The sequence below is a fragment of the Sorex araneus genome, chromosome 2, assembly GCF_027595985.1.
Source record: "Sorex araneus isolate mSorAra2 chromosome 2, mSorAra2.pri, whole genome shotgun sequence".
NCBI lineage: Eukaryota > Metazoa > Chordata > Mammalia > Eulipotyphla > Soricidae > Sorex > Sorex araneus.
This window is the reverse complement of record NC_073303.1, coordinates 56,005,492-56,018,998: the sequence shown is the minus strand read 5'-3', so window position 1 is coordinate 56,018,998 and position 13,507 is coordinate 56,005,492. Positions and strand designations below refer to the sequence as shown.

Genomic DNA, 13,507 nt, shown 5'->3' with positions numbered 1-13,507 from the left:
ACCCACCTTTGGCCATGTACTCTGTGATGATGTAGATGGGCTCCTCCTTGGTGACCACGGCGTACAGTCTCACCAGCTTGTCATGCTGAAGCGTCTTCATGAGGTTCGCCTCCTCCAGGAAGGCCTGCACGGACATGGTGCCCGGCTTCAGGGTTTTCACGGCCACTTTGGTGCTGTTGTTGTAGAAGCCTGGGAAGACGGAAGGGAAAGGGGCTTCAGCGAAAGGAACGCAGTGGGATGTGCACAGGAGAAAGTTTCATTGCAGAGAGAAACAGTGCAAATGAAACTCCACAGTCTTGGCTCGAGAACGTGCGGGGATGGTGGAGAGTATCTAGCAGACCTTCGCAGTAACAATACTCTGCAGCTCTTAGAGCAAATCATGCACTTTGCAGCAACAAGGATGGGACCAGAGGATCTCAGGCTGAGTGAGATCCATCAGACGGAAAGGGACACATACAGAATAATCTCTCATAGATACTCAGCAATGGGGCTGGAGCAACAGCACAGCGGGTAGGGTATTTGCCTTGCATGCAGTCGACCTGGGTTCGATTCCCAGCATCCCATATGGTCCCCCCAAGCACCGCCAGGAGTAATTCCTGAGTGCATGAGTCAGGAGTAACCTCTGAGCATCTCTGGGTGTGACCCAAAAAGCAAAGGGAAAAAAGATACTCAGCAAGACAGCAACAAAGGGCACAGTGGGAGTAATATGGTGGGAAAAGCGACCCACACAATTGAGTTGGGAGAAGGGGTTGAAAGGAAAAGTGTTGGGGCTTTTGGGGGAGGGAGGTGGGTATATTGCTGATGGGTGTTGGGTTGGAATTATATTCATGGGAAACCATTATTAGTAACTTTGTAAGCCACAGAAACACAATGCCAGAAAGTTAAAATAATACTGGAGCCACTTAAAGGGTTTAAGATCAAGGGATTTTATAAAATAAAGTAAAAATGGGAAAGCCAATGTTATAGTATAGCAGGTTGGGTGCTTGCCTTGCACCTGGCTGGGCCGGCTTTGATCCTTGGCATCCCGTACGGTCCCTGGGCCCCGCCAGGAGTGATCCCTGAGTGCACACCAGGAGTGTGCCGAGTGTGGCCCCCAAACCCTTAAAGTAAACATGTATACGTGTACTCCACCACAAGAACTAGAATTTTGGGGCTGGAGCCATAGTACAGCAGGTAGGGCACATGCCTTGCATGCGGCCGACCCAGGTTCGATCTCCGGCATCCCATAAGGTTCCCTGAGCACTGCCAGGAGTAATTCCTGAGTGCAGAGCCAGGAGTAACCCCTGAGTGCCGCCGGGTGTGACCCAAAAAAGAAAAAAAAAACTAGAATTTTTTCTAATTGTTCTTTTCTGGAGGGTGAGGGAGGGGGAGGTGGGCCGTAAGCAGCACAGCTCAGGGCCTGCTCCTGGCCCTGTCCCCAGGAGGGACCCCGGCAATGTTTGGGGGACCATACAGGGTGCTGGGGATTTGAATCAGGATCAGTGAAGTGAGAGGCAAGCAACTTGCTCTTGTATCATCTCTCGGCCCAATAAAGACGAAAAAAGAAGAAACCCACACAAATGTCCTTTATACTCACACACAAACGCACGCGCACAGCACACTGTAATCCCCACTTAGAACATATAAACTTGCCCCCTATCAGAATGGACCGAGAAGAGACACCAGCACACATCGAATGCTGCTTGGCTCCCAGTGCTGCACTATTTTTGTTACTTTTATTCACTTTCTTTCAGGAGTAACCTGATTTTCAACCAGAAAAGAAGTTCCTAATTCAAATATCTAATCAGAAAAAGAGCTTCCTAGTTAAAAAAAAAAAAAAGACTTCTATGTAGTAATAACCTTTAAAGTGCGGTCTGTGGAGCTGGGGCAATACCCAGAGGGGAGGGCACTTGCTTTGCACACGGCTGACTCGGGTTCGATCCCTGGCACTACATATGGTCCTGCAAGCTCACCAGGAGTGATCCCTGAGCACTATGGGGTGTGACCCAAGCAGACACGCATGAAGATGGCCACATGCTTGCAGGCAGTATGCGGGGAGGTGGCTCCTGCCTGTGGAGGACCCCAAATGTAACACATCTGCAGCACCTCTGCGCAGCACCCTGGTGGTCCCTCATGACCCTGAACTTGGGGCTAGTTCCTGGACCCTGAACTCGGGATGGGGGGTGGCACACACATCCCCTCCCCACCCAGCACCACTCCACCAAATCACAGTGACAATTTCCAGACGCACTTGGGAGCTTCTCCTTGAAAGGAGCATTCTGTGTTGGAGCCTGGGAGCAGAGGGTCTCTGTGCCGCCCCCTGCCCCCTCCCTGCAGAGCCTGGAGTGGCTGGGCACAAACTCAGCGTGGACACTCTCTTCACCACACGCCTGGGCTCCGTGCCCTCACCCTGCAGGGAGCACTGTGGGATCCTCTCTCCTTATCCCAGCCCCCCAGGACAGCCCTCAGGGGCGCTCACCCTGCAGGGAGCACTGTGGGATCCTCTCTCCTTATCCCAGCTCCCAGGGCCTGCCCTCAGGGGTGCTCGCCCTGCAGGGAGCACTGTGGGATCCTCTCTCCTTATCCCAGCCCCCAGGACAGCCCTCAGGGATACTCGCCCTGCAGGGAGCACTGTGGGATCCTCTCTCCTTATCCCAGCCCCCAGGACAGCCTTCAGGGGTGCTCACCCTGCAGGGAGCACTGTGGGATCCTCTCTCCTTATCCCAGCCCCCAGGACAGCCTTCAGGGGTGCTCGCCCTGCTGGGAGCACTGTGGGATCCTGTCTCCTTATCCCAGCCCCCAGGGCCTGCCCTCAGGCCCTGCTCAGGGACGGACTTCACTCTCAGACTCACTGGAGCCTCTTTCCTGGGGTTTGCTGTGCAGAAGTGTGGCCTGTCCGGTTCCCGGGTTCTTTCATCTGCTCTGAGCTTCTCTGGGAAGCTCCGAACACAAAGGTGAGAGGGAGGAGCCTGCGGTTACCCCGGGAACTGCGTGGGTCTGAGGCCAGTTCTAAGAAACACATGGGGAAATGCAGCTTAATTGTAAGTTTAATCCCCATTTGGGTCATATTGTCTTTTTGCAAAACATCCACCACCCTCATCTCTAGGATGTCGAATTTGGGGTGACATTTTCTCTCATGCGTTCTTTTCTATTTTGATTAAATTAGTGAACAAGTATCTTTTTTATTTTATTATTTATTAATTTATTTCGCTTTTGGGGTCACACCTGGCCATGCACGGGGGTTACTCCTGGCTCTGCTCTCAGGAATTACTCCTGGCGGTGCTCGGGGGACCATATGGGATGCTGGGAATTGAACCCGGCTGGCCTCATGCAAGGCAAATGCCCTATTTGCTATACTAGAGCTCCGGCTCCCCTGTCTCTTTTTTAAACGAGAAGGATTTATCTTTGTCTACACTCAAATAGGGGGAAAAAATAAAGGGCTAGTGCACAGCTAACAGTCAGCCCTTGAGAAGAGGTTGGTCATTAAACCTGGTCTCTAGAACAGTTTTTCCTTTCATATCCCACTTTGGTGTGTATTTAATAGCAGATTGTAGTATCCTCAAGAAAATGAAAGGATGCTGTGTACAGGATGAGTGTTAGAACATATGGTTAGAGAGTAATAAAAGCTGAGAAAATATAATAAAAGCTGAGAAAATAGTGAATATATTAAATTGATTTGCTGCAGGTATAACATAACAGTTCCTATGCTTCTAAAGAGTCAGTTTAAAGTAAATCCCCTCGAAGAAGTCTTTTAATATTGTTTTAAAATCAAGATGAATCCATTATAAATTTGTTTAAAACTTCTTACAAAGATGTTCAGCATATTAATAGAGCAATGACAAAGCTTTGAAGGAAAATAGACTCTGGAGTGTAGGGTGGGGTAGAAGGATGGGAGGGACAGGGTAGGGGTGAAAGGGGAAAAAAAAGAAAACTGACTCTATGACATATGAAACCACATAGGATAAAAGAATTCTTGGAATTGAGAAGATAGTACAGCAGGTAGGAAGTTTGCCTTGCATGCTTCTGACCAGGGTTCAATCCCTGGCACTACCTATGTCCCCCTGAGACCACCAGGAAGTGATCCCTGAGTGAGTCAGGAGTAAGGCCTGAGCCCTAAGCACTGTCAGGTGTGACTCAAAAACTAAACCAAAATAATCTTTGCAAATCAGTAAGACACACTGAATAATAGGCAAAGGGTGAGACGGGTATTTCAAGGAGCAGAAATCCTAAATGACTAATGAGACTGTGGAAGAAATGCAATCACATTACTGGCCAGAGAAATGCAAATAACAAGATCTGGAGAAAACCCCTGCAAGAAAGAAGTTCCAAGTGTGGCAATACTGACACTGACTGTTTCACTGCTTCCCTCTTTGCCCTGGTCTGGCCATCTCTGAAATTCAGTGGTGAAGCTTCTGCCTGGAGCGACAGCCCCGGGGCCCGAGGCGGATGTTCTCAGAAAACAGACACCTTTAAGGTAGGGATTTTGCCTGCACCGACTTGTGAGTCTTCAGAACAGCACACTGAAGACCTGTGCACATCACGGTGAGTCGAAACTGGGACAAGCGCGTTGAAAGCAACTCGGCAGTGTTCAGTAGAGAGGAAGACGGGCTCATCTGTGACCCCACAGTCCCACGGCTGACCACCCTAGACAAACTCATGTGTCTTTCTATCTGCACAAAAAGATTCACAGCAGCAAAATTCATAGTCCCCCAAACCTGGAAACAACTCCAGTTTCACGGAGAGGAGAAGCAATGGCAAAGCCCAACTCTGTATTCCACAGGGCAAAGAAGGTGGGTGAGCACTGGTGTCCACGCCCAGCCCGAGGGTTAAACTCACAATGCCAGGCTGAGTAAAAGAAACTGAGAGAGCTCAGACATAATCAGAATACATTTCACTTATACGGGGGGAAATCAGGAAAACAAGCCACAGTGCATTCCCATACACAAGACAGTAGAAGCACACACAAAACCCAGGAATTACCAAGAAAATCAGAGGCAGAATTGCGGTTGGGAGGCAGGTGTACTCTCTGGGGACAGGGACTGTGATTCTGTGACTGGAATGGACAGAGGGGACCTCTGAGTGCGCCCTCTAATCTCAGTGGTCACCATGCCAGTTTTGTTTCTGTAATTCCTTAAAATGACATGTCTGTGCTATATATTTTTGAGAACAAGAATAGCACTGGAGCACTGTCGTCCTGTTGTTCATCGATTTGCTCGAGTGGGCACCAGTAACGTCTCCATTGTGAGACTTACTGTTACTGTTTTTGGCATATCAAATACACCACGGGTAGCTTGCCAGGCTCTGTTGTGCGGGGGGTGGGGGGGAGACTTTCAGTAGCTTGCCAGACTCTCTGAGAGGGACAAAGGAATCAAACCCGAGTCAGCCATGTGCAAGGCAAACACCCTACCCGCTGTGCTATCGCTCCAGTCCTTGATAACAAAAATACAGGAAAATATTCTTTCTGTCATTAAATAAAAGGAACTCATCAAAACTTAATATAAATAATTAAATTAAATAAAGTTAAATAAATAATTAAGTTAAATAAAATTAAATAAATAAACTTAAACAAAATTATAGGTAGATGGGGGTTGGAGAGACAGTACAGCAGGAAAGGTGTGGCCTTGCAGGCAGCTGATTCTGCTTCAATTCCCGGGACCCCATATGGTCCCCGAGCCATGTTAAGAATGATCCCTGAGCACAGAGCCAGGAGCAAGCCTTGAGCACCAGTGGGTGTGGCCCAAGAACAAAAACTTAGAGGAAGAGGATAAAGGGGAGAAACAGTTTTCCGAAGGTAGCGGGAAAGGTTGCGGGGCAAGACTGATGGCATGGACAAGGCCAACCTGGGTTTAGATAAACAACTAACGCAAACCGCTCAAGAGAGGCAGCAGCCTCGGCCCAGCCTTCTCCCAGCTCCACAGCTGGAAAACGAAGGGGCAGGTTTTCACCTCGCATCAAAGACAGATTTTTATCAGAGAACCAATTTCACTGGACTCTGAAACTTCCCACCGGTGTGCAGGTTCGGTCCCACGGGGGGGACTTTTGTTCCAATGAAAACAAACAACCTTCAAAGGGAGCAAAGAGCTTCCTGCAGAGTTCCGCTCTGCCAGCTCAGGAAGACCGAGCGGACACTTGGAGATAGCTCTAAGGCGTGCGTGACTTATCCAGACACGCCTCAGGACCGCGGAATGGGCTCCGGACACCAAAACGCCGTGTTGAGAGTGGGAGAGTGATTCACTGCATCAGGGCTGGCACACATGGCGACGTTCCTAGCAGACTCCACGCAAAGTCAGTTCCTCTCTTTGGCAGCATCTCGAAACAGGCCGAGCGGTAACAGGAAACATCGTCCTGAGCTTCGCTGGGCGGTAGTTTCGCTCAGAACTCAACAACCCGTCGGGGGGAAGCTGTCACCCCGCCAGATGTCAAGGGGATCAGAGGCCCGGGAGGAAACAGCTTGCAGAGAAACCCCTCCGCGCTTCTCCCACAGCCCCGTCCTCCCCATAAAGTCACTTCCTAGTATTTGTTCACTAGCTCCGACGAGGAAACGTGGCTGCTGGTCCCTGAACCAGCTCTCACGCGTGGCCAAGCATGAGCCTACCCAGCTGACAGGGATGGAAGCTTTAGTTGGTGGTGAAAGCGTTTGGGAAAGGCCTGTGAGGAAGGTCAAGCCGCCTCTGGCCACCGTAGGTGACAGAGATGCGCAACCAGAGGGCGAGAGACTGCGACATCTCTGATGACGTTCCCTCTATGGGTGGCCTCCCAGCCCCTGTCTGCTAAACCCATTCCACACACTGACGTGATTGAGGCAGGGAGGGACTTCCTGCCAGCCAAGGTCACAGAACCTCGTTGGCCACAGACCATAGGTTGAGAAAATGTGGAATATTTAAAATTTCTCTTCTTAAAGTAAATAACATAAAATTTCTTTTCTTAGGGAGTGTGTCTGCCACAGAGGCATGGTGGGGATGGGTGGGGGCGGGGATACTGGGAACACTTGTGGTGGAGAATGGGCACTGGTGGAGGGATGGGTGTATGAACATTGTTTGACTGAAACGTAATCACAAAAATTTGTAAGTCTGTAACTGTATCTCAGGATAATTCATTAAAATAAAAAAAATATTTTTAATTTCTCTTCTGGGGCCGGAGCGATAGCACAGTGGGTAGGGCGTTTGCCTTGCATGTGGCCAACCCGGGTTCGATCCCCGGCATCCCATATGGTCCACCAAGCACCGCCAGGAGTAATTCCTGAGTGCAAAGCCAGGAGTAACCCCTGAGCATCGCCAGGTGTGACCCAAAAAGCAAAAAAAAAAAAATTCTCTTCTTTCTTTCCTGACACCTTTTCTTCTCCCACACTTTCTCCTTTTCTTCCTTTGTTTCCTGTTTTGTTCACTTGTTTTATGGTACTTGAGGCCACCCTTGGTGGGGGACGAGACCATGGTGGGACGGAGCTGGCACACGCGGAGCCTGTGCTGAGCCCACTGGGTTCTCTCTCCAGCCCTTCATTCCTCCCTCCCTCTCTCCCTCCCTCCCTCCCTCCCTATCCTCCCTTCCTCCCTCCCTCCCTCCCCCCCTCTTTTGGGGCAGTGGATCTACATCCAGTGGTGCTCAGGGCTTACTCCTGGCTCTGCGCTGCTGAAAAATTACTACTGGTGGGTTTGGGAAACCATATGGGATGCCAGGGATTGAACCAGGCTCCGTCATGCAGAAAGCAAAAACTCTACCCACTGTACTATCTCTTTGGTCCCCAACACAATGTTGTAAAGGGTCATTCGCATCGCTGCATGTGAAACTCCTTCAACCTTATTTATGACTAACAAAACATACTCCATGGATAGTTTGGGGGCTTTTACACTTTATGGCTATTGTGACTCAAGTCATTATAAACATGTAAAATTTATGTGTGCATATGTATTTTCACATTTGTGTTAACTCCTATAACTGCAATGACCTATAATGATTTAGAAATGAAAGTTAATTAAAGAAATGACCAGTGGTGAGAGGGGAAATCGGGGATAATTTCTCTCCTCTATTATATTTATTCCAATGCTACCATAGTATCTTTACAATGAAGTCAACTATTTAATAATTCTTTGATGCTCAGATCATCAATTCAATATTTCATTCAATTCTTAAGCCATCCCTAAAACTTGAGTTCTCGGGGGTGTGGTGCCACCAGCAGGTCAATCTGTACCTGTAGGGTGAGAGCATCAGCAGCCTGATGGTGCCTTCAGATTTCCAGATACCCCAGAATTGCTGCTTTTGGACAGACCCCAACAACTTGGGGCCAAGTTTACCAAGAAATTAAATGGCCAAAATTTAGGTATGTTTTTGCTATGTTGAGCACCTCCAGCTCAGCTATATAAGCTTACTTACTGGCCTATTTCAAAGACCCATAAAAAGATGCAGTTAGGGTCTGTAGTGCAGAGATAGGCAGAAACCCGTGACTGAGATATCCAGGCTCGCTTGGATCAGGACTGGGCCTCCTCCCGCTGGATCCCCAGTTTTCCAGTAACTTGGCAGTCTCACCCACAAACTGCCCCTGGAGCCATGTAATCTCATCAATGCCCAAGACCCAGGGACTTTATAAACTTAAGGTCCTGGAAGAGAGCGCCACAGAATGTCCTGACCCCGTGCCAAGCTATCTTCACCAGGGCACCTTGAATGGGGGCAAGTTGAGTTTCCTTCCCTGTCCCAAACAGAACCCCAATAGCCAAAAACCTCCAGAACCCAACTGCCGCCATGCCCAAGGCCACTCTCCACGTGCTCGGATGAGCCTCACCCAAGAGGGGATGAACCTCACCAGAGAGCGCATGGGCAGGAAAACCCAGATATGTGGGAACCCGTGACTGAGATCTCCAAGCCCACTTGGATTGGGACTGGGCCTCCTCCCCCCAGGTCCCCAGTTTTCCAGAAGCTTGGCAGTCACACCCACAAACTGCTCCCCAACCCCCTCCCACCCACGCCATGTAATTTTATTAACGGCCAAGACCCAGAGACTATAAACAAAAGCTCCCAGAAGAGAATGACACAGAATTTCTTGGACATTACATTCTATCCATAACAAGCAATACAAAACAAACCATCTAGCATTGCCTTTTCGGCAGGTTTGAGTAGTGGTGAGACTGGTGTCAAAATATCGAATGTAGCCAAAGTATAGAGAGAGTATGGGGGGAATTGTCTGCCACACAGGCAGGGGGAGGGTTGGAATGGGGTGTGTGTGGGGGAAATACTGAGGATTTTGGTGGTGGAAAATGTGCACTGGTGAAGGGATGGGTGTTTGCTGATTGTATGACCAAAGCTCAAACATGAAAGCTTTGTAGCTGTATCTCATGATGAATCAAAAAAAAGGGGAGGGGAGAATAATAATAAAATAAAATTAACATTCAGATAGAATTTAAAAAAAGTAATGTGCAGTTCATGCCCAATTCAACAATTCAATCAGCTTAATCAATGGCTGAATAAATAGCATGTGACTCCTGTCACTGTCATCCCATTGCTCATTGATTAGCTCGAGCGGGCACCAGTAACATCTCCATCGTGAGACTTGTTGTTATTGTTTTTGGCATATTGGATACACCACGGGGAGCTTGCCAGGCTCTGCCGTGCAGGCGGGATACTCTTGGTAGCTTGCCGGGCTCTCTGAGAGGGACGGAGGTATGGAACCCAGGTCGGCTGCGTGCAAGGCAAATGCCCTCCCCGCTGTGCTATCGCTCTGGCCCGCAGTACTCCTACATTATTAATAAACAAATAAACAAACAAACAAATAAATAAATAAATAAAAGCTGAGCTCATTTCAGATGTAGTTCTATGGCCTCTTTTGACTTTGAATATTAAATTTTTGGTGGGGGATGGGATCACATCTGGTGGTGTTCGGAGCTTCTGCCTGGTTCTGTGCTGTAGGGTCACCCCTAGCGGTGTTTGCGGGAACACATGTGGTGCCGGGGATGGAACCAGGGTTGCGTGTTAGCCCCTGCAGTATCTCTCTGGCCCTTACGGCTTTTATTTATTTTGTTTGGGGGCTATGCTCGGCGGTGCTTAGGGCTTATACCTGGCTCTATGTTCAGGAATCACTCCTCACGGGATCATATGGGATGTCAGGAGCAGAACCAGGTCAGCTGCGTACAAAGCAAGTACTATCCCCACTGTACTGTTTCTCTGGCCCCGGGCTTCCTTTGAAAGGAAACAAACAACATCCTTTTTTTCTTCTTTTTTGTTTGTTTGCTTGTTTGTCTGTCTATCTATCTATCTATCTATCTATCTATCTATCTATCTATCTATCTATCTATCTATCTATCTATCCCTCCCTCCCAAAATGTGTTCAGAAGTCTGAGAAGCAACTTCCAGAAACAACCGATTAATGAAGTATTACTGGAGGTGGTTCCCCCTGGCCATACATCGTGATGCTGAGACCAAGTGCTGGGGTCACTAGGCCACTCTGTTGGTATTCTGGGGGGTTTTCAATGCTGGGGACTGAACTTGTGGACTTTTACCGGCTTTGCATTTACAATAGCTCCTAAGGGGCTGGAGTGATAGCACAGTGGGTAGGGCGTTTGCCTTGCATGCAGCCGACCCGAGTTCGAATCCCAGCATCCCATATGGTCCCCTGAGCACTGCCAGGAGTAATTCCTGAGTGCAGAGCCAGGAGTAACCCCTGTGCATCGCCCAGTGTGACCCAAAAAGCAAAAAACAAACAAACAAAAAAAAAAAAACCCAAAAAAACAAAAACAAAATACAATAGCTCCTGAGCTATTTCCCACAAGATCAGTGCAGCAGATCCACAGGTGACATGACTTCCACAACAAACAACATCCTTGAAAGATGGGCAAAGGTCTGGTAGCCACATTTCTCTAACGACAGACAAACAGCCAGTGCACATTGAAAAGATATTCAACCTGACTGAAATCTAGAAATTTTAATATTCAAAACCATGACGAGACACTCACCTCACCTTATTTAAGATGGCTGCTACAACAAAATGAAAACAACAGCCACAACAACAGGAAATAACAACTGTTGGTGAGATCGGGAAAGCCTGCGCTGGGCTCCTGGATGCTCACGGGAATGGGAAAATGTGTAGGTACTACGGGACTCTCGTGGTGGTTCCTCAAAAACACTCCACGATGCCAAGTCATGTGGCCATCTCAATCCCATGAGTCGGCTAAGAGACTGGAAGCAGCATCTCAGGGAGCTTATTTTTCTTTCTTTCTTTATCTTTTAAAGATGTGATCATTGAATCACCGTGAGATAGACCCTTCCAAAGCTGCCCATGATTAGGTCTCAGTCATACCGTGTTCCGCACCCACCTCAGAGAGCTATTCTTACACATATGTTCATGGAACACTGTTCACAATTGCTAAGTGGTGGAAGCAAATGAAGTGCTGACTGGGGGTCAAACAGGTTAAGAAGCAGCACAGACAAACAAACACTTTTTAGCCACAAAAGGAAAAAATTTTTTTTCTGGTGCTGGGGACAGAACTTGGGTCTCACACATGGACAGCAAGTGCTCTGCCACTGAGCTGTACCCCCAGCCCCCGAACCCCACAATTTAACTCTACTATCCCTGCTCCTATTCTGCAGAAGGGATAGGAAAAGTACATATTAATACTTAAACACAGGGCTTGGAGAGGCAGGATTGCTGATAGGACACTCACCTTGCAGAGTCTAGTCAATCTGTTCAGTTAGCACTGGACATAGTCCCTGAGCACAGAGCCAGAGGGAAGACCCAACGGCCACCAGTTATGGCCCCCAAATAAACAAAACAGAAATAAATACAAATACTTCGTGGGGGCTGGAGTGATAGCACAGCAGGTAGGGAGTCTGCAGACAGCCGACCCAGGTTCGATTCCCAGCATCCCATATGGTCCCCCGAGCACCGCCAGGAGTAATTCCTGAGTGCAGAGCCAGGAGTAAGCCCTGTGCATCTCCAGGTGTGACCCAAAAAGCAAAACAACAATAACAACAACAACAACAACAAATACTTCATGGGGAAGAAGGGAAAGAAGCAATATATATATGTATATATACATATATATGTATATTTTTGGGGGTCACACTCGGCAATGCACAGGGGTTACTCCTGGCTCTGTACTCAGGAATTACTCCTGGCGGTGCTCGGGGGACCATATGGGATGCTAGGAATCGAACCCGGGTCGGCCGTGTGTAGGCAAACACCCTACCCACTGTGCTATCACTCCAGCCCCAAGGAAACAATTTTTATAATAACAATTTGATGGATGGCTCACAAGCTACATATAGAATCATCATAAACCCAGCAATTCCATTCCCACACTTACAAACCCAAGAGAAATGGAAGCATTCATCTTCACAATAATTTACACCAACCAAAGGCCAGAGGGACATTATTCACAAATGCCCACAGGTGAGCTTTCAAGACCCATCGACAGAGAAATGGATCAGCACACTTCGATGTCCCGTGCAATCAACACCATTCAGTCCTAAACCGGGGGAGATTCTGACACACGCCAGGGCAGCAGCTGCATTGTGAGCACACGGTGTAACCTGACAGGCCAGACACACAAAGGACAGTTGGGTGTCTTTTTCCTCTGCGCGTCTACTTACTCGAGCTGCCTAAGGCTGTCGCCCACCTTCAGAGACAGGAAGTAGCAAGCGGGGAGGGATGGTGTGACTGCTGAACGGGAACAGAGCTTCCTCTTGGAAATATTTCAGAATGAGACAGACAGCAGTTGTGTAACGACGTGACAGTAGTTCAGCGGCACCTTGCTGTGTGCTTGAAAATGACCGGCAGAGATGCTCGGTCTCCATGCCAGTGGGCAAGAGCAGGGGCCCCAGGCCGTTGTGAGGGGAAGGGCTGAGCCGAGGCCAGAGGCTGCCGGGCACGGGCGTGGCTGACCGCCAACAGGGGTCGGGGCACCCGGCGAGCAGCTCTGAACTAGAACGGCGAAAGGCAGGACGTGCATCGGTGCCCTTGGGCTTCACTGGAACCACAGGCAGACGGCCATGGCCACGGCCAGCGAGGAAGGGCCTTGCTGCAGGGCGGTCCCGACCTGCCGTGTCCAAAGGGCCCCTCAGCTAAAGCCGAGGCAGCGGAGAAGGCTGGGCCGAGCCGGGTCACCCAGAGGCTAAAATTTCATAGGCCAGTCTCAGTCTCTCAGACGCTGGGTGAGGAAGTGAGAAGGCCACGTGTGGGTAGGAGGCTGGGAGGGTCTTTGGTTTCTGCTTGGCTGAAACTAGTTTTTTTCATTCTTTCATTTTTTTTGGGGGGGGTGGGGGGAGAGGGTCACAGCAGACTGTGTCCAGGGCTCACTCCTAGCTCTGTGCTCGACAGATGTGGTGCCAGGGATTGAACTGAAGTCGGTGCATGCACGGCAAGTGCCTTAGCCCTGTACTATCTCTCTGGCCAAACTAGGCAGTTTTGTAAAGCCCCCGAGCCCTTGTTTTTAGAAATTCATATTTGTTCTTCCACAAAGCTGGCACAGAAAACCGGTTCAGTAAGAGGAACTTAACACGTGACCCAGCAGGAGTAATTGCATCCTCACTCAGAACAACAGGGACA

At 49.1% G+C, this 13,507-nt stretch overlaps 1 protein-coding gene across 5 annotated transcripts in view; it reads right to left on the bottom strand.

Moving 5' to 3' along the window:
* Nucleotides 1–13,507, bottom strand: part of LYN (LYN proto-oncogene, Src family tyrosine kinase) — a 109,655-nt gene that overhangs the window by 29,224 nt on the left and 66,924 nt on the right. For all 5 annotated transcript variants that reach the window (XM_055126821.1, XM_055126825.1, XM_055126824.1 and 2 more), the window contains exon 9: nucleotides 7–189. In XM_055126821.1, coding sequence (XP_054982796.1) covers nucleotides 7–189 — 183 coding nt within the window. The remainder of the gene's footprint in view (nucleotides 1–6; nucleotides 190–13,507) is intronic.